This window comes from Amblyomma mixtum, chromosome 2 (genome assembly GCF_055824585.1).
Source record: "Amblyomma mixtum isolate Tamu chromosome 2, ASM5582458v1, whole genome shotgun sequence".
In the NCBI taxonomy this organism is placed as follows: Eukaryota; Metazoa; Arthropoda; class Arachnida; order Ixodida; family Ixodidae; genus Amblyomma; species Amblyomma mixtum.
In genome coordinates this window covers 254,572,601-254,597,400 of record NC_143013.1, presented here as the reverse complement: position 1 = coordinate 254,597,400, position 24,800 = coordinate 254,572,601, and the positions used below count along the sequence as shown (strand labels likewise).

Genomic DNA, 24,800 nt, shown 5'->3' with positions numbered 1-24,800 from the left:
CTTTGGACGTCACCCGTGGCGGAGTCTCCGAGAAGTGATCGGTCCTTGACTTCCGCGAAACTGATATTAGTAGTGGTAATAATGATTGCTTATAGCAAAGCCGTGCACAGTAATTGTCTCGAGGGTGGACGCTTCAAATGCGCCTTGAAGTAATTGGGGGAAGGTGAGAGTGAAAGAAGAAAAAGGTGCCGTAATGGAGGGCGCCGGAATGATTTTGGCGACCTGGGGAACGTGTACTGAGCCACTGACATTGCACAGCACACGGGCGCATCACATCGTCATCGGAGAGAACAAGGAGAACAAGGCATGTGACCTGGATGTTGTGGTTTTATGGGGTTTAACGTCCCAAAGCGACTCAGGCTATGAGAGACGTCGTAGTGAAGTAGCTCCGGAAATTTCGACCACCTGGGGTTCTTTAACGTGCACTGACATTGCACAGTACACGGGCCTCTAGAATTTTGCCTCCATCGAAATTCGACCGCCGCGGCCGGAATCGAACCCGCGTCTTTCGGTTCAGCAGCCGAGCACTATAACCACTGAGCCACCGCGGCGGCTACCTGCATGTTGTGAGCTCTTGCTAAGTGAACTGCGTCAAGTGCGCATTTTTTTTCTTTGCTCGTTTTAGACACTTTCGCTCGATAAAATTAAAAAAATAGTGGTTCTGGCTATATCATCCAGGATTCTGCGTTATATTTTTTACCTCAATTGAAAGAAACCGGAATAAGAAAGAATGCGTTTCTCTTTCTTTGATGTTGCTGTTCAAGATATTTTTTATCTTACGAATTTGCGATGATATATGCGAATATTTGCAGGACGTCCCTTATGACAGCGGTTGTCTCGAGGTTCCACTCAACGTAGTACAGAAAGTAATCTCAGAGTCAATGTGAGTTAGGTTGCTGAAACTGTTACAATAGCAGCATCAGCAATAACAACGACTGACATGATTTCAACACAGGAAGAGTGACAGCTGAGCCCTGTGGTAAAGACTATAGCTATAGGCGCGCAACGTTTCCAACATTATACTGCGCTACATCGGAAGACGAAAACGCCCGTAGGAGGCAGAGAGGAGAGAGTTGAGAGAGGGGGGGGGGGGGGGGTTCTTGTCACGAACCCTTTCGGACCACCCGGTGAACGTCGAAGTAGACTACGCGCGCAGCTTTCGACACGGACGCATCCGGGGCAGTCGCAGTACAGAGAACTGCGTGACGTGAACTGGCAGTGACACACACACACCCACCCACTCTCACCACGGGCACGGTCATGACGACGAGACACGCGTGAGCGGCGCGGTTTCAGGAACACGCGTGATTGAGCGGCCGCTCTGTGTAGCCGTGGATATGTGTACACAGTGCACACACATGTGTACGATTTCGGATCCGCCTTGCATCAGGGCGACACGAGGAGCGAGAGGCGCCAACGTATAATACTGCTCGTCCAGACTATATACGTAGCTGCTGTAGCTACACAACAACCACCGGTAGTCGTGTTCATCACCCCCCCCCCCCCCCCTCCCCATCCTCTTCGTCACGTCGCCTCCTCCAGCTCTGCGGCGAAAATGTTTGCCTTTGACCCGACAATGAGGATATACATCCCCCCCTCCCCCTCTTCGCCTTCTCACTTGTTTTGCCAAGCGCATGATCTACCTGGTGCTGCTAGATGGAAGGAACGCTTTGCGAAACTAGAAGTGAGCACGAAGTATGAGCCGCGCGGAAGATGTAGATGGAGGGTGGGGGTTATCTGGGGTGGAAAGGAAGAAGGTAGAGGGGGGGAGGGCTGGCTACGTGTACCACCTTCGAAGAGCGAGCGCCGTGTGCAAGGCTGCCGCGTCCGGGCCGATCGAGCACGCCGCGGCCATCGGGAGTTCTCATCTGGGAGAGCGCTCGCAGCGGAGGAACGTGCTGAGTATGTATGCGCACATTCTTGCTCGTCCCCTTCGGCGTGCCCGCTGCTGTCGTTACTATTATCGTGATTGTTTTCTGCGTTCGGACGTCGAACGAACCAACCAGCGGAGAGGGGGAAGAGAGAGGCTGTGCTCGTTCTACTGCGCTCTGGAAATCAAGAGGAGGAGGAGAAATAAGAAGGGGAGGAGATGCAGCAGAGGCAGAGAAGTAGTGTTGGGCGAAGCAACTCCACACCACCGCCGGGTCCGGTGTGTGGAGGGCGAGGGCGAAAAATCGTGACTCGGGGTCGACACGGTTCCGATCACGGGCCGCTGGGAGGTAGGGGTGGGTGAGGAGAGGACCGCGCGCAATTTCCTTCGGAGTTCCCCCCGAGGGCTTGTTTCTTTCCCTCTCACTCCTCCTTTGCATCCTTAGCGCGCGCGCTAGCACTCGGCTCGTCATAACGAGCGATAGCTAGCTGGCTGACTTTCTTTTTGTTCTGGCGTGTGTAGGGGACGGGCCGGAGGATGACCGGTCAGCGACGGCGGGCCGGCCGGCCGGCCGGCCGGCGTGGCCTGGCAGGCGCGATAAATTGGACATTGTGCCGCGGCCGCCGCCATAGTTGTCTTGTACGACGGCGACGGAACCGCTGCTCACGGCGGAGAACGCGACTCGGGTTTGCAGCACTGTGCACGCCTGGCAGGAGATGCAGACGACGACGACAGCGATCTTGCGAAAGCAGACGAGCTCGCACCGTAGCAAACGGCAGTGCACTGTGCCTCTGTGGAAAGATATACCCGAGGGACAGAACGGGGGGGAGAGAGGGGGTTGTGCCTGGGCTCGCATCACCGCCGATCGTCGAATTAACTCGGCGCACCACGACGAAATCGCGCCACGCTGTAGGATGATGCGCCGTCGGCGTGCAGCAACGGAGGAGAATCAGCCACACAGCGCCGCCGGGCGGCGCACTAGACTGCGCAGTCAGTCCCCGCCGCGCACGATCATCCACGGTGCATGCAGCCGACGCAATCTGGCTCGGGAAAGAATCCGGCGTGTGTGTGCGTGTAGACGTGCGGCTTTAGCGCGGTGTTCCATTGGCAGCGGCGTGAGGCGGAAGGTTGGATGAAGGGGGGGGGGGGGGGGGGAGGCAACAATTTGCGCCGGTGGCAGAGGAGACGATTTGTTCGCGGATTGATCTCACTCCTCGGCCATCGCGAACGATCGTGGCGATCGCGCACGCTTGGATGTGCGAGCCTTTTCTCAGCCACCATGCGAGCCCCAAGGAAAGTTCCGCCGTCAGTTCCTTCTTTTGGGGCTGCGGCAGAACAACGCGTCGCAGAACAAAGGCGCGGCGCGATCCAAAGAAAGCCGGAGGAATAGGCGGATGTGTATATAGTGGATATCTTCGCGGTAGGCCGCAATGTGTGGAGTATGCGCGCGTTTCTGAGCGAACCACCTCTCTCGAAAAGGGTGGTAAAGGAAAGTGAGCGCGGCCAATGACCTTATATACAGAGCCATTGGCCGAGACGATGGCGCTTTTTGACTTGAGGAGAGATGCGCATCGCGGCGCGCGACGCGATGTTGTATCGCTCATTGCTTCAGCTGTATGCAGGGGCGGCCGAACAACTAAATCCGCTTGCGAAGCCCTTGCCGTCGTTTCAGACGGCCAAACGTACAAATTGACTTGATGAAAGAAGACTTGATGAAAGAAGCCAGGGCCTCGTGCCGCCTGCCGGAGGCTGACGTGACTTACGGTCGATCAGACAGCTTCTGCACTAGACATACCAGAGGCATAAAGGGCCTTGTAAGCTCTGTTAAAGTTTATGTGCTGCTTATTTACTTTACATGGTACAAAAGGTGCATTCTGCAATGTTGGAATAAACTAAGCGGGGGAGACTACTCTCGGCAGCATACGTCTGCGTTGCTTGTAGAGATCCTGTCGGCTGCGCCAGCTAAAGTTAACAGCACTTGCAACTGCATTGTATCGTTGCTCTTTAGGCGTTTCTACTGTTGATCGTCGCAGACACCGCCCTTCACACCGTCCTTCCTCTCGGAGCGGCTCAGGTTTAGGTGTGTGGCCACAGACTAGCATACCTTTCGCAAGAGCTTCCAGGGTATCCTGGCGAAACTGCCAAGATTATCCTTTCGCATTCTCGTCGAGGTTTTCCAACGAATTGCACCTGTGATGGTTACTCCTTGAACCTTACTCAGTTCCCGTCTGGCCTTTTGTAGTGCATTAACCGATGACTATTATCATTACCTATTGCTACTACAACTACTACCACTGTTACAGCGACATCGAGGACGATGCCTGAAGCCACAGAAAACCATTACGATAAAGCGGTTTCCATGGAGGGGAAAAAATAAAGTAAGAACGCGTGCGAAATCATTCGCATTGGCTTTTTTCCCTACTCGCGTACTCTTTTCCGTCAACCGTGTAAACCGCGACCTCGCCTCCCTCTCCCCCCACGCACGAATTACACTCAGTCACGTCGTCGCCGGACAATATCGCCGCGAGGGTAAAACGATATGTAGTGTGTCGCAGACCCTCAAGGTGTGTCCAGGCAGCTGCCTGTAGCTGGTCGCGCCGTTATCGTCTCTCGACAATGTATAGTATACACCACATATGCTCCACTGACACCGCACGAATGGCCGCGAGATATGTCAGTCCTTGCGCCGCGCGGGATGGCGGTGCCATGCACCCACAGCGCCCCTGGTACTACATTGTGGCCATGCGCAGATGATCATCAGCTCGGCTTTGCGTGCCAACGCGGCCGTGGACTCTCGCTAATTATTCGCCCCTCTCGCAGCAGCAGCAGCACCGCCGTAGATAGGTGCGCGCCGGTTGTGCACGACGTCGTGATCGGGGCCCGCCGATTCTCCGGGCTATCACGTTCTGGCGCGCCTTTGAGGAACGCCGCGGCGCGGACCCGGACGGTGTGGTGGCGCTGCGCACGCTTGGAGCGGAGCCGGACGGCCTCGCGCGCGCACACACAAGCGCGTGCGCGCATGCTTTCTCGTCTCTCGCCCTCTTTTTGCTTTATAAAGCGCGCTCGATGGTCTTCGAAGTGCGCAGGGTGTATACTCGCTCCCTTAATGCTGATTTAGCCAGGGCGCTGTTTCTTTGTCTGAACCTTTTTCTTTCTGTGTCTTTCTTTGTCTTTCTTATACTCCAGTGCTTCCTTTGATCGGGATGAAATACGAGACCCAGATGGATGCATGCCGGTGCGCGCTTCTTGAAAACGAGAGAGAGGAATAAGAGAGAGAGAGAGAGGTCCGCATGTCCGGGCGTCATATGCACGCTTCGCGCGTCCCGAGTGGTGGTGATGGTGCATGCGTGAGATGTAGTGAACAGAGTGCGTGCCCGTTGCCGCCACCTCCGTTAGCGGACGAATCCCGGCTGTAAGGCATAGGTGTAGTGGCGAGCCAGTGTGCTGCGTCTGGTTGTTGCTGGGGGACTCCGTCGTAATTAGCGTCTCACGATCGCTAATGAGACGCGCGTCCCCCTGGGCCCCGCCACCATCCTTGGCGGCGGCAGCGCCACCTATATATCTTTCCTCCGGCGTCGCTTCTAAAGCGTTTCCGAAACACGATGTGAGGAGATTGGCGCGCCGCTCGCTGTTCCGTCGTGGATGGATGGAAGAAGAGCCGTGGTCCCGCGGAAGGGCACCACACCCGAGGTGGATGGAGGACGGCCGACTCCGAAAAGCGGCCCCGGGGAGAAAAAGGGTGGTGGGCTGCCATTGGCTGCCTGTTGTGTGGTGTCAATGGACCTTAGAAGAGCCCCGAGTGAACGAAATTAATCCGTGGAGCCGCGTCCACGGTACTGCGCCTCCTTCCCTTCCTGCATCCTTTTGTTCCAACCTTCATTCATCCCTTCCCTCACGGAGCAGCTTGGGTGTCCACCCGACAGTGAGGCAGTTACTGCGCCATTCTCTTTCCTCGTAAAACATATGCAGTTGGGCGACGCCGCCAGAATGGCGGGAAAAGGCGTAGAATGTAAGAGAAGTGGAGAAGGGTGGTGGTGTAAAACATTTATTTATACTATATACAAGAGAGGTATTGCTTGGACCGTGCCTGAAGGGCCCGGCCCTCACAATTACTAGGAGGGATCCCTAGTCCGGGACCCCTGTGGCCTCCGCGGCGGCCCGGGCTCTTGTCACCAGGGCTCGTTGGTCCTGGAGAGTTGAGCAGCCGAGCAGGGCAGCCTCCCAGTCCTCTCGGGTGGGGTGGGGGTGGGGTGGGAAAGCAGGATTGGCAGGGCATGCCCACACCATGTGATACGTGTCCGCAAACACTTCCCCACAGTGTGGACACTCGCCCGAAAAAGCCGAATTGAAATGTTTAAGCACTGCCGGGCACAGTACCGTGTTGGTGTAGAGGCGAAGTAGCCAACGCTCCTCTGCCTTATTGAGGCCTTTACAGGGGGGTGGGTATCGGCCGTGAGCGTTTTGATACAGGAGAGAGATCTCCCGAAAAGTAATAGCCGGAGTGGAGAACGCTTGCTTTGTAATGCGATAGACGACTTGAGCGTCATTTCCATTTCCATGGAACTCAAAAGGCTTCGGAAGCCTACCTTTGCCCGTTTATGCACTAAATTCTCGTTGTGCAATGGCTTAGGGGTCTTGTCACGGAAGTTCTTTTCTTACTGCGCGGATTTCCTATGATATTACCTGTAAGCTGTTCGGCACGGGCGCGCCGTAAACCAAGGAAGCCCGTTTCGAAGGATTGAAAGGGAAGCTGAAATATTTTTTTTTTTTTTTAAGAATGCGACGAGACTTAAGGATTCGAATCTATGAAGCTTATATGTGAGGCATGCCAAAGTTTCTATTTTTTCTTTCTCGCTAGCGTTTGTGAATGGCGGCGAAATTGAAGTCGCGATGATCTTCGGGCTTCTCTTCACTGCGTCGGAGGAGTGCGGAGAAGCTAGCTGATGACGCCATTTTTTTGCGAGATTTCACATCTTCGCGGCCTTCGCCCACATCGTGTCATGCGTCGTCCGCAGGGCCGGATTAAGAAAAATGGGGGCCCTGGGCTAATGCATATGTAGGCCCCCTCTCCATTTCCCTCTACTAACCCCCCCCCCCCCCCCCTTCCCCCTGCTTTACTACTGGAATTTATCCCATGTTTCACTGTAATTCCACCAAATTAAACGAAAAGAACGAAGTGTGATCAATGGGATTCATGCAACAGTAACGCATTAGCATCAGTTTTACAGCGCACAAAACACAACAAGACTCTTGGGACGCGCTACACATGTCCGTCTGTGGCCGAGCCCCTAACGCCACGGAAGAGCCACGTGGGCCGACTGACAGCTTACGGGGCTGCATTGCAGCGCGCGCCGCCTCTCCTCCTCTGCCAATGATGGTTGGTTTAGATGGTTGATGGCAGATGGTTGGATAAACCAACCATCTGCCAATGACACTGTACACGAGCCGACAGACGAGTTTTCGTTCGCAGCACTGTTCTAATGCCAATGCATTAAAGAAAAGCAGACTGAGCTAGCTTCCCACAGTTGAGCTGGGTACTCCAGCAGCGACTAGAAAATAGAAATACCCGTTATTAGTGCCCCAAGAGGGTATTATTAAAAGTTATTAAAATTAATTTGATTACACGATGAACGTTTACTACTGCCCTCGTGGGCACATCCGAATAGCAGAATTTAAATTCTGGTTCAGTGGCTATCATGCTCGGCGCTGAGACGAGTACTTAGTTTCAAACCCAGCCACACGGCGGCCACGTTTTGATGGAGGCGAAATGCAAAAAGGTGCCCGTGTGCTGTGCGATTTCAGAGCACGGTAAAGATCCGCAGGTGGTCGAAATTATTCCCGAGCCCTCCATAACAGCTGCTCTTTCTCTCCTGTCATTCAAACATTCCTCCCTCCTCTCAATACGCGATTGAGGTGCCACCTAGAAGTGAGCTAGGCAGTTACTGTGCCTTCTAATTCCTCAAAAATTAAAATTAACCTGGGCTCTACAAAGCCAACCCTGATAAAAAAAAAAACGGCTGCGGCGGTCGCATTTCACTGGAGGCGAAATGCTAGGAGGCCCGTGCACAATGCGATATCAGTGCACTTTAAAGAACCCGAGGTGGTCGAAATTATCCGGAGCCTTCGACTATGGCGTCCCGCATAGCCGGATTTGATTTCGGACATCAAAGCTATAAACCTAAACATAAAGCAACAAACGAGTGTTTCTCTTTCCTAGTGGCCGCCGGAGCACAAAGTGAGGCTGTGGGACTTCCAAGAAGCGAGCACAGCCTGATTTGTTTTTCAGTTTGGTAAAGCTAAAGAAGAAAACCCGGTGTTGAATAAAACAACTCTCACGACAAAATGTAATTTCTATGCGAAGTTCTAACTCGAACAATCGACTCGTGTAGCTGAGAGAAGCATTCTACGGCGCTCGTTTATTTTCTCAACAGTCTGTATATGATACTCGCACATGTAGACGCCGCTTCAAATTCCGCTGCGCATTTTTGTTTCGTTTTTGCCTACCCGCTCTAACCATACATGTGACGCTAAGCGTTGCATTTTCTTACATTTGTAAGCCATGCAGAAGGCGCAAAGCAAGAATTTTTTGCATCTAACACCGCACTGCATATTAGCGAGGCGGGGGTCGCCTCACCGCTCTGTAAAAACGGATGTTATGCCGACGCCAGGACTCTCAAACACACTACACCTTCGGACGCTACTGAACGGGGGGGATTGACAGAAAACCTTTCCGCAATCCGTAAGCAAACACATATATTGCTTCGTAAGAAAGGGGGCCCCCTCCGGTGTGGCGGGGGATTCCTGTTTTTGCAGCTCAACAAGCTCTCCCCAACTGATCCGGCTAAACGAAGTTACGTAAGGTGGGGGCCCATCACCTCGTTCTGGTCTTCTCGCTTCATACGTGTCGCTCAAAGTTCCATTGCCTGCGGTTCCATATACTAAGCAAGTTAGAATAAATGGGCCCTTTCTCCTGCTGTCAGAGGTGAGGCCCTGGGCTGCAGCCCCCTTAGACCCCCCCCCCCCCCCCCCCTTAATCCAGCGCTGGTCGTCCGATGCCGGCAGACAACGCTTCCCGCGTTCTTCCTTCGGTGGTTTTGGTGTTCTTCCTCCGAGCAAATATTCCTGGCTTAGAAATGTTCCGCGCTTTAAGCGACGTCTTCATCGGGCTGCTCCCAATACCCGCCGCTGTGCTCTGCGGAGAAGCCTCAACGCCTCCGCGGCTTCATTCGGCGAGTAGTCACCATTTCAAATACTAGCACGAAAAGATGCTCTGCCTTCAAATTTCAAACGTTCGATCCCGTCAACCTCATCGAACTAGTTCTGAAGTCTCTTCTTCAGTTGCCCTTTAAAGGGCAACTGCATAGGTTTTAGAAATCGACGAGCTTAATAGGTTCGAATGTGTGAAACTTGAATGAAAAGCATGCGAAGTCCTTTTGGGCTAGCATTTGAAATGGTGACGTAATCACCGATTAAAATCGCGATGGCCTTCAAGCTTCTGCGCAGCACACAACGCCAAGTGGGGGGCGCATGATGACGTCATCGAAGGTGTCGGTACATTTCCATTGCATAAGCGCCTGATTTGAAGGAAAAAAACCAACCCCAGCGAAGGCAAAGCCCGCCGAACGTTGTTTGGTCCAACCAGGCACGACAGGGTGTGGCTGACGGCAGCGGTAATTTTAAATCCTACCTTCCGTGATGTTACACTGAACTTCTCCGCACTCCTCCGGTGCTTGGAGGAGGAGCGAAAAACTCATTTCTCGATTACGTCACTATTTTAAATGCTATTGCAAAAAAAAAAAAAAAACTTGGCAAGCTTTACCTACAGCAGATATAGATTTGAATCCTTGAATATCGCGAAATTCTCAAAAAGTGTTGCAGTTGCTCGCTAAGGCTCCTGCCCCTGAAGAAAAAAAGTAAACTATACCTTCTTATTCCTTTTCCCCTATACTCCGTCCTGCGCCGGATAGAGGCAGCTATTCATTTTATACTGTTCTTATTTTTGTATTTAGATTTCGCGTGCGTACACTAGCGACACCTAGCCCGCTCCATATCCTCCAACAGGAAGAAGCGGAAGTTTGTGCGAGGAGAGGCAGAAGAGCAAAGGAGGCGTTCATCGGAGATTGTGCCTACTTCAGTCTTTTCCAGAAGGTGTAGAAGAATTGCCCTTACAAAAATTTTTCTACACAGTCTATAGACTGTCTATAACCTTCTGTCTTTAAAGTCTATAGACTCTCGATAGACAAAGCCTAGAGAACTGTCTATAGGCAATACAAATGCAATAGACAGTCTATAGACAATGTATAGATTTATGGCCATACACTTTTAGTATACTTTTGCCTATAGACACTCCATAGACTATGAGTAGACAGATCGAGGTATCTATAGGAAGGCAATAGAGTCTATAAGAAGTCTATAGACTGTCTATAGGCCATTTTTACAGGAGTGAGCTGCAGGCATGCAGTTATGTTTACGACGGCGAGTAGCTGAGGCACACTGAGTCACCGAAGACACAGTGTGCCTTCGAACACACACAGAATGCCTTGCCTGGAGAGATATTACTACGTAAGCAGGGTAATTTCAGTTCGAATGTGAGAAAACTATCCTTTAGTAGTGTCAATCAACATCGCTTCTATTTGTTCTCCAGGAGATATAATACATTGTTGTTTTTTTTTCTGCGTTGGCATTTCAGTTCTCGTGTTCGCGTTTCATTCGTTGCTCATAGTATGCTTGTGTACACACGTGCTTCGTGTTAGTGGCCCGTTGTTCGAACCCAGGTATTGCCGAGAAACAACCGGTTCTCCTAATGGCCGCACTCCCCGTAAGCGGCTGGCGGGGGGGATTTGTGTGCTGAAATAGGGAATCGCCGGGCTTCTCGATCTGATTCGTGCCGATTTGTGGCGTGCGATAAGATGTTCGGCATCGATAAAGGAAAAATAAATGCGAAAAAAAGTTTTTCGGTGAGTACTCTGCTTCAATATACGCGCTATAAACGCGCGCGCGCGCTCACGTATACGCGCAGAGGCGTCGCCATGAACCCCTCGAATAGATGCGGAGCTGCACCCCGTAAAATGGCGTCAGAGAACGTTTCGTGAACACGAAGGCCCCTCCTCCTCTGCGTGCTATAATTCATTGTCCACGCATGCGCATGCAGCGGAGTTGACCGCGTTTTCTCGGGCGCTGCTCACCTTCAGCTATACGAGCACACAATGCGAGGCCCAGATTTAGCGAAACGAGAGCGGTCTTTATATGATCCTCTAAGTGCATACGCACGTGGGCATCATCGGCGTCGAAGTTGGCTTCTTTCTTAGACTCGTTCGATCCGGTCTTAAGAAAGGGATGTTTTGCATTTTTCTTTTTTGATGCGAAGGCACTACTTAGCACGGTTCCAACCAAAAATCTTCTCTGAAGCCTCGGAGTAACTCGGGTAAGCTCGGGTTAGTTCGGAGGAGCGTCGCGCCACCTGTAGCCAATGGGAGGAAGCTCGGGTAAGGTTCCGCGGAGCGTCGCGCGAGCTGCAGCCAATGGGAGAGTGACCTTGAGGGTGACCTTGACCCTCAAGGTCCCTTGCTTTCGCACGTCTGCTCAGTTTAACTACGCTAAAACCTTTCCACTAGGGGTGTGCGAATATTCGAAATTTTCGAATATAATTCGAATATAATATTTTTAGTATTCGTATTCGATTCGAAGTCCAAGTATTCGTGTTGTTTCGAATATTCGGCACGACGCGAATATTTGTATCTAGCCGAATATTCTATTGCGAGCACCGGCGTTCATTTCGGTCCGCAAGTCCTATCGACAGAGACATAACAACATGGCGGTGCCCAGAGCAATGCGTAACGTTGGGCCATGCAGCAGCTGACTGCACTGGTGAGCTTCTTTGTGGCTATACCTGCGAAGCTGGTATAGTCAGAGCTGTGCACGAAATACCTCGCAATACGAGCCAGTTCAGTGCCTATTGAGAAGGCATTTTCTGTGGCTGGAGAAGTCGTTTGAGCTAGAAGGGAACTACTTCTGCCTGACCATGTGGAGCAGCCGGTTTTCCTTCACGACAACCTTTTATGTTCATCCCAGCAACGCGCTTTTGTGCTTATGGCAAGCTAGCCTTGATCAGTGCTGTGTACTAGCCATCTTCTCTGATATTTCCACTCTTCTAAAAACAATGTTCGAGACTTTGATACTTTTTGTGCAGCCACACACACCTTTTGTGCTCCTTTCATCTCTGATAGTTGAACTGTGATTTTCTTGGGAGCTCAAATATATGTTGTGTAGTGGTTAAATGCGTCTGTCCTTGATTATTCGATATTCGATTCGATATTCGGAACCAAGTATTCGTATTCGAAAAATTTGATATTCGCACACCCCTACTTTCCACTTTTTTTTTCCTCTTCCGTTCCAAAAAAAAAAAAAATCAAATGAAACGTCCATTGACTGTGTATGCAGTGAATTGTGTGGTTTAACGTCCCGAAGCAACACATGCGGGCTATGAGGAACCTCGTAATGGAGGGCTCCGGATTAGTTTAGACCACTTAGGGTTCTTAACGTGCGCTGGCATCGCACAGCACACAGGCTCTTTTTGCGTTTCGCCTCCACCGAAACGCGGCCGCCCCGACCAGGATTGAGCCTGTGAGTATAGCCGAACGCACCAAACACTGAGCCACCGCGGCAGGACTACATTGTGTGTACGTCCGAAAGCGGTATTTGCAAGGATTGGTCGCAATGTCTTTTTCTTGACCTTCTCCTTGCTTTCCCACCGGAAAACCGGAGGGTATCCGGCGGCACCTGGGATAGAATCATACACCTGTTGGTCAGATGTTTAAGGGAATCCCCCAAGTGGAGTAGATTTGTAATAAGGGAGTAATTACTCATTGTCATCCACCCGAGCGCAGCCATACGGCTACAGAGGAAAGCTAAACAGCTTTCTCAGATACGTCGTGGTTAAAGAAAAATTCGTCCTGGTCCGGGATTCGAATTCGGGACCACCGCTTCACCGGAGCTGTCGCTCTACCAATTGAGCTAACCGTGACGGCAAGATTCCATTGGTAGAACGACTGTTCCGGTGAAGCGGTGGTCCCGGGTTCGAACCCCGGACCAGGACGGATTTTTCTTTAACCACGAAGTTTCTTAGAAAGCTGTATAGCTTTCCTTTGTAGCTGTATGGCTGCGCTCGGGTGGATGCCAATGAGTAATTACTCCCTTATTACAACCTTACACGTCCTCCCATGTGGCGGATGCTCGTATCACTAGGCCGTCTCTGCGGTAAGCTTTCCTCTTGCCTGACGCCCGGCTTCTCTTGGGTGAAATGCTCGGAAAATATAGGTCTTCGACCCCACCTCGTCCGCACCAAAGACACATGAGTCGTGGCGCTCTTGGACCAAGCTGCCCTCAATCGCGCCGTGAGTTTTCCTTGGTCACATAATGACGCACGGGGAACTATCGATTGTGCATACGCGCTTGTATGCTTCCGATTGTCCCTTCTTTTTTTTTTTTTAGAGAGATGAAGAAAAAGTGGTAGGGATTTAACGTAGTTAAACCGAGTAGGCGTGCGAAAGCATGTGTTCATTCTGGAGTTTTCGATTACGACCGTACTACGACGCAGCCACGGCGCTTACCACCCTACACAGTTTTCTCCGTTGAGGTGACGCCATGAAACCGAACACAAGTGGTGTCGGAAGGAAGCTGAGATAGGGCTGTGAGGTGCGTCACCACTTTCATGATTGTGTGCCATATACTACATGAAAGTACAACTACGACGACGACTATGGCAACAGCCACAGGTAGAACACAACTACGACAAAAACAATTGGCAAGGAAACTTTCCTTTCGGGGAACACAAGTTCCAGTTTCCTGCTTTCTGCATGCGCTCTTTTTTTTCTCTCTATTTTTCCTTTCCTGCTTCGCAAGAATGAGAACTCTCATCCCTCTGTTCGGCCGGTCGTCTTCAGGGAACATACAGTGTGTGCCGGCGGGCATTGTCCTTCTTCGCTCCGGAATCCATTCGAAACCACCGCTACCGGAGCACGACCGCGGAAACAAAGACACCTCGAGCATACGCAGACGAACGAAGACGGAAGGCGACGCAGCAGGCTATAAGGGCCACGATGTTGCGGAACGCGCGGACCCGCATACGCCGTCCAACAACGATATAAGAAGCGGCGGCTCAAAGCGAAACCGCAGGGGAGGAGCCAACTAACTCCGCCCTGGAAGAACAAGGACAACGAAGAAGACACGAAAGAAGAGCAGGTGCAGTGACCACCGAATGGCTGCTTCTTCTTCCGCAGGCGACGACGCTATAGCAGCCGAGCAGACGACGAGCAATTGTTCTCAGGGCTTCGATTAGCGTACGCTCGCTCCCTGGGGAAAATTGGCCTCCGCCGCAATGCCTGCGCTTGTTTTCGGAAGGGAAAGGGGGGCTGACGAGGAGGAGAGGCAGTCGTATATGCGTGCAGTTCTTTCCCGCGCACCGGACTCGCCGTCTTCTTTCTGCGTTCGTTCGGAGGAGGCTGGCGTTTTGTTCGCAACCGCGCCGCCGTAGCTCGCTGGCCGCGCGTTGCTGTAATCGTGCGGCGATCCGGGAGCTCACTTCCTCTCTTCGCTGCTAAACCCGCTTCGTTTTTATTTTTTTTTTATATAGATAATTTCTTGGATCGCTTCGCGGGCTGCTGTTGCTTCTGGTTCCGGTGGGGCGCGTTTCGATTTTAAGTGTTATACTTTGTGTCCTTTCGCGTGGTAGAAGAAACGCGGGTTGGAACAAATCGAAGATTTAGTTACGGGGAAAGAAGGAAGTTCGAATGTGATTTTATTTTGTTGGAAGTAATATAGAGATACGTCTGGAGGGAAGCCCCGTTGTTCTGCTTCAACTACTAAGCGGAAGAGAGATAGGACGGAATTGGGACTCTTCCGACCTCTTATTCATCATTGCAGAAAGTCCGCCGGGGAATGTTCGCGGCGCTGTTGCGTGGAACAACAGAAAGAAAGAGGTGAAGAAAAAAAAAAGTTGTGCTGTTTTCATTTTTCCATCAGAATGGCTGTACGTTCTTTTTGTCGAGTCTGCGACAGATATGTGCTTAAAGCACGAAAAAAAAAAATCTGCACATATGAAAAAGATAAATTTTTTGGAAAAAGGCTTAGCATTTTGTGTTTATTTATTTTTATTGCTACATTGAAGGCTCCATTAAAGGGAAACTGCATATGTTTTAGAAATCAACGAGCTTAGAAGGGTCGAATGTGTGAAACGTGCAGGTAGAGCATGCAAAGTCTAGTTGGGCTAGCGTTTGAAATAGAGACGTAATCGACGATTAAAATCGCGACTCCTTTCAAGCTTCTCCGCAGCACACAACTCCAGGTGGGGGGCGCATGATGACGTCATCGAAGGTATCGGCACGTTTCCAACGCATAAACACCTGCTTTGAAGGAAAAAAAAACCAACGCCATCGAAGGAAAATCCGCCCGAGCGTTGTTTTACAGCGTCCAAAGAGGGAAAGCAGGGTGTGGTTGACCACAGCGGTCATTTGAAATCATACCTTCCGTGACGTCACGCTAATCTTCCCCGCACTCTTCGGATGCATTGAGGAGAAGCGCAAAATTCAATCGTCGATTACGTCACTATTTTGAATGCTAGTGCAAAAACACTTGGCATGCTTTGCCTACAGCCTATATAGATTTGAATTCTTGAATATCGCGAAATTCTGTTTAAGTGGTGCAGCTGCCCAGGGATATCACATGAGGGAGTAAATTTTAGGGCATATGATTGATTTTATGGATGATCTGAAGGATAGTGGGTCGGAAGGAAGTACGACGGCGTTGGGCAAGTCATTCTAGCCCTTTGTTGTGCGAATGAAAATGATAGCAGGGGGGCGGTAAACGACCTTCTCGTGGTTTGTGCGGCTGGAGACGCGGTGAAATGATCAAAACTTATGAACAAGGCATAGTCCTGCAATAGTATGGCTGTTTGCTATGTGCGCAAGATGAGTGTTACGTTTTAGTTCAGTGGCACTTACATGATAGCAGTAGGCCGAGTGATTGAATCTTGCCGAGTGGTTTTGCTTCTAGTTAGATAGAAAGGTCACTTTGATAGGGGTCCCAAACAAGGCATGCACATTTCAGTTTGGGTCCAATGAATGGGAATGAGCAAATAATTCACTGACTGGTGCTAAGAGGAGGGTTCGCCGAAAATAACCGAGGATGTGGTTAGCTCTGTAAGTAACCTGCGTTATGGGGTGGACCAATCAAGATCGCAGTTTGAATGAACGTGTAAGTTATATTCTGTCACAGCAGTGATTTCCGGGTTAAAGTAATTTGAAGGTGGTCGAGAATGACATCGACGAAATGATAGTAGATATTTTCTTCAAGTTTAAAGGCATTAACCACTTGTTGCAGCCAGCTGTTACGCATTCAGTGCGAAATTGCAGGAGTTGAATGTCACTGCTGTTAGTTAGTGGCCGATAAGTAACGCAGTCACCTGCTAACATGCGCACAATTTAACATATGATAGTTGGCAAGCCATTTATACAAATATAAAAATACGTTTTCCTCTGAAGCATGTTGTGGTCTCCAAACTATCGGAGCCGCCTGTACGCCCGTACCGTGGCCCGTACAGGTGCCTGAAGGCACCCTCAAGTTGCGCGCCGCCGCCGCTGGGAGCGCCACCATTCACTGACCTCCGTTCTCTTTGTTGTTATAACACAACTCTCCAGCGTTTAACTATACGCTTCTCTTTTAACAATGTCGGAGCCGCAGAAAAAAATAATGAAGAATGGATCGAGGCAGCGCTTCAAATAAGAATTGCTGCACCGTTTCCTTTACGCGAAAGGTTGTGCGTGCTACCGCTTAATGTCAGCGTTTTTAGTAGCTGCAGCGATAAGAGTACGGACAAGTTTTGCTTCGCGAGACAGCGTCGTCGAGGGCCGTGTCACGCTCTATTCAAACTCACCCTAACCTACGTGGGTGGGTGGTGCCGTCACGAACACGCTACAACGGAAGGCTGAGCCAATTTAAATCGGCGAAACTTTCGTTTGGTCTAGTTGGTTCACGTTCAGAGAAGCTCGACCAGTCATTCCTGTTCGCTTCGTCTTTCTCCATCTGCTCTTGCTTATCGCGGGCGGCCAACGGTTTCCACAAATGACGTCACGCTCGAGTTGAACCAATCGGATAAGCGCGCGCCTGTATAACGGGGCACGCTCGGGCCTTCCGGCGCGCGTGCTTATATAGCGTCGCCGGTCGTTCTTCGGCGTGATGGGCGTGACAAGGTCGTCCGGACCGCTCTTTTGTTGTGCAAACAGCGGCCACGCTGATGAACGGATCCGGCGACCCGCACTTTGCGGATGACCGAGCGGGCTGCGCGCTCGCGTGCGCGCTCCTTTCATATTGGGACCCCGCTGGAGCTAGCTGCTTGCTCGCCACGCTCCCCTCCTTCATCCTCCTCCCTTTCGTCTCTGCGTCGAGATATCCCGCGCTAGTTCCGTGCACAAGACAAGGTGGCTTTGAGCGCCGTCACAGAGCTCTTTGATCATCATCAGCATAACTGTACGCCCATTGCTTTTCGAAAACACTACTCCAGACGTACCGATCCCGAGTAAGAATCTTGTAACCCTGTCTTGTGCTCTGAACTAACCCGAGTTAGCTCGGGCAAGTTCGGAGGAACGTCGCGCAAGCTGCAGCCAATGGGAAGAAAGCTCGGGCAAGTGTCCCCTCCAATTCAAGAATGAACACCTGCTTTCACACGACCATACTCGGTTTAACTAAGCTATACTTTTTATCATACCATTTGCAAAACAGGGCCCCCATGTGTCACAGTGAAGCGCTCTGGATGGGTCCAAATTTGGAGGTTAGCTGATTGTCGCGCCACTCGCGGCATCCGGGTGAACTGCCCAGGGGTAAGGTTCGAAACATTGGCGTGGTAAAAAACGAACAGTTTTGGAGCGAGTCGCCGACAGCTGTTTGCTTATGCGCTCACAGGCGGCGTCACAACTCGCAAGCGTTTGGTGTCACGATGCAGGAACGCCGCCATCGAGGCACCCTGCTAAAACCTCCAGAGGCTGACAGCAGATTACTCTGCAGAGTAATCTGCTGCAGAGTAATCTCTGCAGAGTAATCCAACCATGGTTGGATTCTGATTCGCAGTTTCGTAACTGGTGTGGAGTTAATTTACTCTGCTGATGTTGGAGACCGCGCATGAAGGACTCGTGGCGAGAATCTGCGTTTTTCTGCAGCTCGCTCAGTATAATGACGGCTGTGAGATCACTTGCACTGTCAAAAATACAAAATACTCCGGACCGCAAAATCAATTTGCTGTTGAACTGCCTGCTTAGTGGAACGCTCACGGCATCCCAGGCAGCCGAAAGCGTTGAAGAGATTGAGAACAGAGTCGTGCTCGCCGTTCAGAGATTTGCAGCGTCAGGCGGGAGCATGTGTTCCACTGCTAGGCCTAAGAATGTCCTGGGGACATTTCGCCGAGGCTGTGCATTAGCGATGCGGACTAGAGAACGTAATTAGTCGAGATTAGGGTACTCAAGCAGAAATCGAAAAGAGGGAACGAGGCTTGGGCGGCAAATAGAATGCGTATATAGAGAGCCGATGATCGCTCAGCGTGAAGGACTCCAAGAGAAGGCGGGATGACAAAGTTAAGAACATTGCTGGGATGGTTTGAGGCGCCGTCCGCCTGATGAGATCGATAAGGAGGTTATTGGGAGGGGCACCTGTCTTGCAGTGGACGAAATTCCGATAATGATATGCTGATGGTGCTGGTAAACATTGGCAGTCGAGCGCAAAGTCAGAACTTGGCAACAGTATATCGACGACGCCCTGCATAAAAACTTATAAAAGTGTGCGAAGCGTTTCCGGAGGACCACTAGTGGGTTAACCTTTTTGCGCTGGTGTCCAGCACTCTCTGAATCCTACACGGCCGTAGATTTTATACCATGCGTACTCTGTTCAGATATGCGCCACAATATCTTCACAATATTTGATAAAACCTGAGGCCACAATATCTTCACAAGGCTCTTCTGGCATATCTGTTTCGGGAAATCGAGCTCATAAATGCGTAAACTCAACGTTTTCTGAACGGGGAGTTAACATTTTCTTCACAAAGTCCGTGTACTATTCGCAGAATCGCCGGTTTCGTAAAATCGTTTTTTTTTTTTTCAACTTTACAACCTTTTCAGCATGCCTTCAAAATCTGCAGAGGGGGCGTGGCACTAGCTATAGGACCACGATTGAGGTCGACAGCGCATGCGTGAGGTGAGCGGTCGGCGAATGCTGCCGGCGCTAAAGAGTAAAATAAGAAGCCCAAGAAACAAGGGAGGGAGCTTTATATATGCGCTCTTCAATAAGGCGGCGGCCGTCCTTTTAGTCGCGTCAGCCGGCGTATATATAGGAGTCACCGAACCCGTCCACGACGAACTGGCACCATTTCAGGCGTCACCGCTGCCTCTTCGATTCTCCGATCGAGTTAACTGCGTTGTTATTGTTTTTTTCCCGAAGCACCTGCTTCCCGCATGCTGTAGGCCATCTCGCAACCTTCTTTCCACCGCGTTGCAAACACACGCACGCAAACACATAAACAATGCCTGGGAAAAGCCAGAGCCGACGTTACCTCACCTCGGTCGACGGCACGCCGGCCGGCAACAAGTTATCCAACTGGAGCAGTTACACGGACCATCGAGACGGCCTCGAGGGCGGCTCCCCCCCCCCCCCCCCCCCCCCCCTCCACTTTTCTCCCATCTGCCGCGAATGTGTGCATACACATGCATACGCGTCAGCGCGTTCGTGCAAATCTGCTATTGGGCGAATGGCTGGCTTCACCGCGCGGAGGCCGAACCCGTGACCCTTTCTTTCTTCGCGTGGTCGTTTTGCGGCGGCTGGAGAGCGCATGCGCAGTGCTCTTGGTGGAGGAAAGGGAAAAAAAAATGATTTACTTCCTCCTTGTTGTGCGCTGTGCTCTCTCTTGTTTGTTTTTTTTTTTTTTCATGATTGCACAAACCGGCCTGCGTCTGTGGTCTTGTCGAATCACGAACTAAGATAGGATAGCCTTTTGCATTGTTGGCTGACCTAATGTGGATGCTTCTATGTATTGGAAGACCAGGTGCACTTGAGATCCGTTTTTACGAAGCGCATCTGTGAAAATGTCTCGATTTTAGGGGCAAATTTCGGTTTCCAGTGTGACAAGTAAAGCCACTGACTTTACCTTGTTTGAGAGACCTCATAGGAGTGTCTCCTTTGAGGGGCATTTGCCGCTTCGTTCTTTAGTTGTATCCGACTGTAGTCATTCTTTCTCAGTAATACGCGTGCGAAGTGAACTGAAACGAACTTGCCAGTGTACAAAAGTCCGTGTTCAACATGCCGGAACCTGATGCAGCTCGTTCAGAGGAGCAAAAAGCATGTGCGACATCAGTCGCCACTTCCTGGGTCGAAAATCGCGTTAATCCGCCTTTATGCGCATCTACGCTGTGGTAAGCAAAAACAACTCAAGGTACGCGCGGAACTCTGCCACACTCACCAAAGGCGCGGCGCGAAGGCGTACCAGCACGAACCTGGAGTCCGCTTGCGTTCACGTCGCATGCTGCGCAGAAGATATGTCGCCTCAAAAGCTGCAGTTTCAGTTACAGCGAAGCATGGTGCGACACATCTGCAACAGTTTGTCGCCTACATTTTCCCCATTGAGCAATAAACATTTTCTCCATGAAGTCCATAAATTTCCCGCTCTCGCGATTTTGTTGATGTCGATGGCGATTCATTGTTCGTGCTGCCACAGAAGTCCTACGCCTGCTTTCTAAAAAGAAAAGAAGGATGTTTTATTTTTATATGTTATTCAATCAAATTAAGAATGAAAAGTTTTATGGTTAAGCGTTTATCCGCTCATTTATCTAAGGATTACAAGGCCGTAGCCGACGCACGATAGGCCGGCCGGCCACCCTGACCGGCGCACGATTTAAAATTGAAGAACGCGGCTTTTGGCATGTTTTTTCGTGCATGAGATTCCTATTGAATGCGAGAGCGAGTAAAGTTTTCGTTTGACGGTTCTCCTGCTAGTAAATTCGCGAGAATGCGTCGGTTCATTGTATGAGGGCAGTATGTTCTGCCGTTCAAAAACGATATTCGTTGCTGTGCCTAGTACACGTTCTCGCTATGGTCAGATCGCCTTGCTCTCAGCGTGTTTTCTTGGTTCGCGTGTTTCCGCGAGAGTGTGGTCCGTCACGAATAATTATATCCGGAGTGTTAAGTGGTAAATGTGTAGCTCCTGTCAAAAGTTCCCAGGCCACTTATTAAGACGTGACCAGAATTGACCGTAGGCGAGCAGTGTGCTGTGCGTGGCTCCTAGCTGTGGCTTTTTCAGGTATATAAAGTTCGTGCAGAAGGAGCATATTTCTGGCGAAAGTTGTACAGGGTCGCCCAGTATGAAAGGGGGCACGCGAATGCGCAGCCACTGCGTTTCGCGAAGCGCTGCCGCCAAAAGCTGGTGAGAATCGGCGGCAAAAGCGCATGCGCAGTAAGCTTGGCCGGCTGCTCTTTCCGCGAATGCACCTGGTGCGGCTCGGCGGTAGCACTCCGCGAAGTGCGGGAACCACGCACTCGTGTGTACCCTTTCATGAGCGAAGCTGTTGCACATTTAAGGCGTTTCTTGGATGAAGCAAACAAATTTCCTCACTGTGTACTATTCCCAATCAGGAAACTTCCAAAATCATGGTTAGAACCTGTTGGGACCACTTTAGTTTCAACTGCTTTTGGAATTTTTTTTTTTTTTGATGCCAAGCATTGCTTTCACGTTTTCACTCGGGTTAACTGGTGTCTATAACTGTGGCTCTTTCCTGACTTGTGTGCAGCTTGAGGTGGACGTGGAATGTTGCGACCAGGGCAGCAGCAGCGCGGCCTCCTCGTCGGCTGGGGGCAGCAGCAGTGGCGGCGCCGCCAGCGCCCTCGGCGGTGCCGCCAGCACAAGCAGCAGCCAGCGTGCAGCCTTCCTCGACCTGGTGCGGCAGTCGACAGCCGCTTGCCAGGCCGGCGACTTCGCGCTCGCAGCCCAGCTCTACACGGATGCCCTGGCCCTGGACCCAGCAAACCATGTTCTCTACAGCAACCGGTCGGCGGCCTATGTGCGACTTGGCAAGTACAACCAAGCCCTCCAGGACGCCGCCAAGGCCAGGGAGCTCAACCCACGGTGGGCCAAGGTACGAAGCAGGTTGTTGCACCCAGTACATGATTGGACACACATAGTATGGGGTCAACATCACATGGCTAGAACATTTGAGCTCATGGTTTTGTCACTTGCATGGCTGCCACTCATTTACAGTGTGTGGATCTTGTAGCACTGTGTGGTCACGATGCAAGGCATCAGCAGCTGGTGCTGTGCGAGCTGCAGAATGAAGCACTTGCGTGTTCCCGCTATGAGTGACTGACACTGTACAGATCTTTTGAAAAAGTACTCGGCTAGCACCTATACGAAAGGAAACATTAAGTTTGCACGCAGTGAATTCCATTGTTACTTCTAAGCTGATAGTTCAAAATATAAATATTTGGTACTTTAGGCCATCATAGTTGTCATAGAAGGCCTCACTGCATAGACTGCTCCTGCTTTTTGTGAAATGGCCTTCGTACTTTTGATAACAACCCCGTCAGGTGTTGCGACATTAATGATACTTGTCAGGTATAAAGGACCTTGCAGCCTAAGCAACAGGATAGATACAAAGAAGCCATTGTAAGATCTGCGTAGAACATAGTATGTACCTGCTCTTGACATGGAAGCATCTTCCCGCTCCATTATGAGCTGTGCCTGTGGTAAATGTTTTTTTTTTTAATTGTATACTAACAGGCAGAACCATCCTCCAAATGGCGTTTTGGCGTCAAATTTAAATGCAAACAAGCAATTGCCTTAGTACCTTCTCTTGACATAGAAGCATATCTTCCCGCTCCATTATGAGCTGTGCCTGTGGTAAATGTTTTTTTTTTTTTTAATTGTATACTAACAGGCAGAACCATCCTCCAAATGGCGTTTTGGCGTCAAATTTAAATGCAAACAAGCAATTGCCTTAGACTGGAGGTGCACGTACGTAACTTCAGCCTGTTGGTATGAACATATTGGTCCCCAAAGCGAGTCATTCGTAATAACATTCATCACAGGCAAATACTGTAGTGGAGGTCTGCCCCAGTTCAAAACAGTAATTTGGAACTTCTGAAAACACTACTGAGATCAAATGGATTTCAATTGGTTCCATTTGAGTTCCTGGAAGTTCCAGTTGGCTTTCTTTTTTATTGGGACATTACATGCAAACAATACCTGTCGCATTTGTTTTGATGTCTTGTTGCTGTCCAGCCAAGGTTTGACAAAGTACATGTGCTCTACCACATGAGAAAGGCCTTATAAAAAAAGCTTTGGTAGAAAGGAAGACTTGTTGGCCTGGTGCATGAGCTCTGCTGACCGACTGATGAGCTAAGGTCTGCAGTTTAGACTAGGATGTACATCACAGTGTGCTTTGGATTATCTTAAGTGCCAATCAGCTGTGGGTGTCATTGGAAAAGTTGCTTCATCATGCCCTGTTTTCTTTGCTTGCATGCAGGCCTACTACCGACAGGGTGTGGCATTACAGTGCCTGGGTAGGCATGCTGATGCCCTGGCTGCCTTTGCCTCTGGGCTCAACCAGGATTCAAAATCTGTCCAGCTGCTGGCCGGTCTGGTCGAGGCAGCTATGAAATCACCTCTCAGGGGTGAGTGGCCATTGCAGCACTGTCTGTTTGCTGGAAAATTTTCCTGCTTGCTCTGCCACCTCTAGGTATCAGTGCGCCTCAGTGCACCTGTACCTTTAGTAAGGCTGCATGAAAGCAGTTTGTATATGTTTAAGTTAAGGGGGATGAGGGTCTTAAAAACTTGTTTTTTATTTGTCGACATAACTTGTTGAAACTTGGCACACAGGTGTATCATAGAATGCCGATTTCAAATATACATTTAAATTTCAGATATCTCACCTGGAAGAAAATTTATCGTATAATAACATCCAAATTAGGCCATTTCTTACGGGCCTTTGTAGTAATTTAGCAGTTAAAAGACGCTTTTTTAAAAATATACAAGCATTTCCAAAGATCCACTGCACATCCTAAAGCTTTCTTTTTTCCTTTAAACATGATATATTAGCAATTAGGCCAAGTGTGGGCTAATTACTGCCACATCATTTTTTCTTTCCAACTTTGTTACTTATTTATGATCAACAAAATGATTTTATAGACAATTTGTTAGCTTTAGGATGTGCTTTGGGCCTTTGCAAATGTCTGCTTATTCTTAAAAAATCTTTCTTTAACTGATAAATTACTATAAAGGCCTGTAAGAAATGACCTAATTAGGATATTTTATTTTGCCATATATTTCCTTCCAGCTGAGTCATTTGAAATCTAAATGCATATTCGAAATCAGCATTCAATGATACACCCAGTGCTAAGTTTCAGGAAAATACGTTAAGAAATAAAAAAAAGTTTTCAAGACCCTCATCCCCCCTTAAGCACTCTTCTTTGCCGCTGCGTACTTACCAGAGAGCATAAATCTGTTGTGTAACTCTTACGTGAATGCTTGCTGCAGCCACCCTGGAGCCAACGTATCGGCAGCTGCAGTCCATGCGCCTAGACAAGTCGCCCTTTGTGATGACATCTGTGATTGGCCAGGAACTGTTGGCCACTGGCCAGCACGCAGCTGCTGTGGTGCTGCTGGAGACTGCCCTACACATTGGCACCTGCAGCCTCAAGCTGCGTGGCTCCGTCTTCTCAGCCCTTAGCTCAGCTTACTGGGCGCTCAACAGCATCGATCGTGCCATTGCCTACATGCAGCAAGACCTGGCAGTCGCTAAGTCTTTAAGTAAGTCGATCAGTGTCGATCAGCAAGTCGATCAGTGTGTGCTTTTGATATTGCATATCATAGGTGAAGAGAAAGATGTTGTTCGAAAAGTTGCCTTTT

General features: G+C 50.2%; 1 protein-coding gene across 1 annotated transcript in view; it reads left to right on the top strand.

Moving 5' to 3' along the window:
• The window catches only part of LOC149363586 (tetratricopeptide repeat protein 28), a 116,840-nt gene that overhangs the window by 55,858 nt on the left and 36,182 nt on the right, over positions 1–24,800 (top strand). The window contains exons 2-4 of the mRNA XM_089573572.1: positions 21,688–22,032; positions 23,419–23,566; positions 24,429–24,701. Coding sequence (XP_089429698.1) covers positions 21,688–22,032; positions 23,419–23,566; positions 24,429–24,701 — 766 coding nt within the window. The remainder of the gene's footprint in view (positions 1–21,687; positions 22,033–23,418; positions 23,567–24,428; positions 24,702–24,800) is intronic.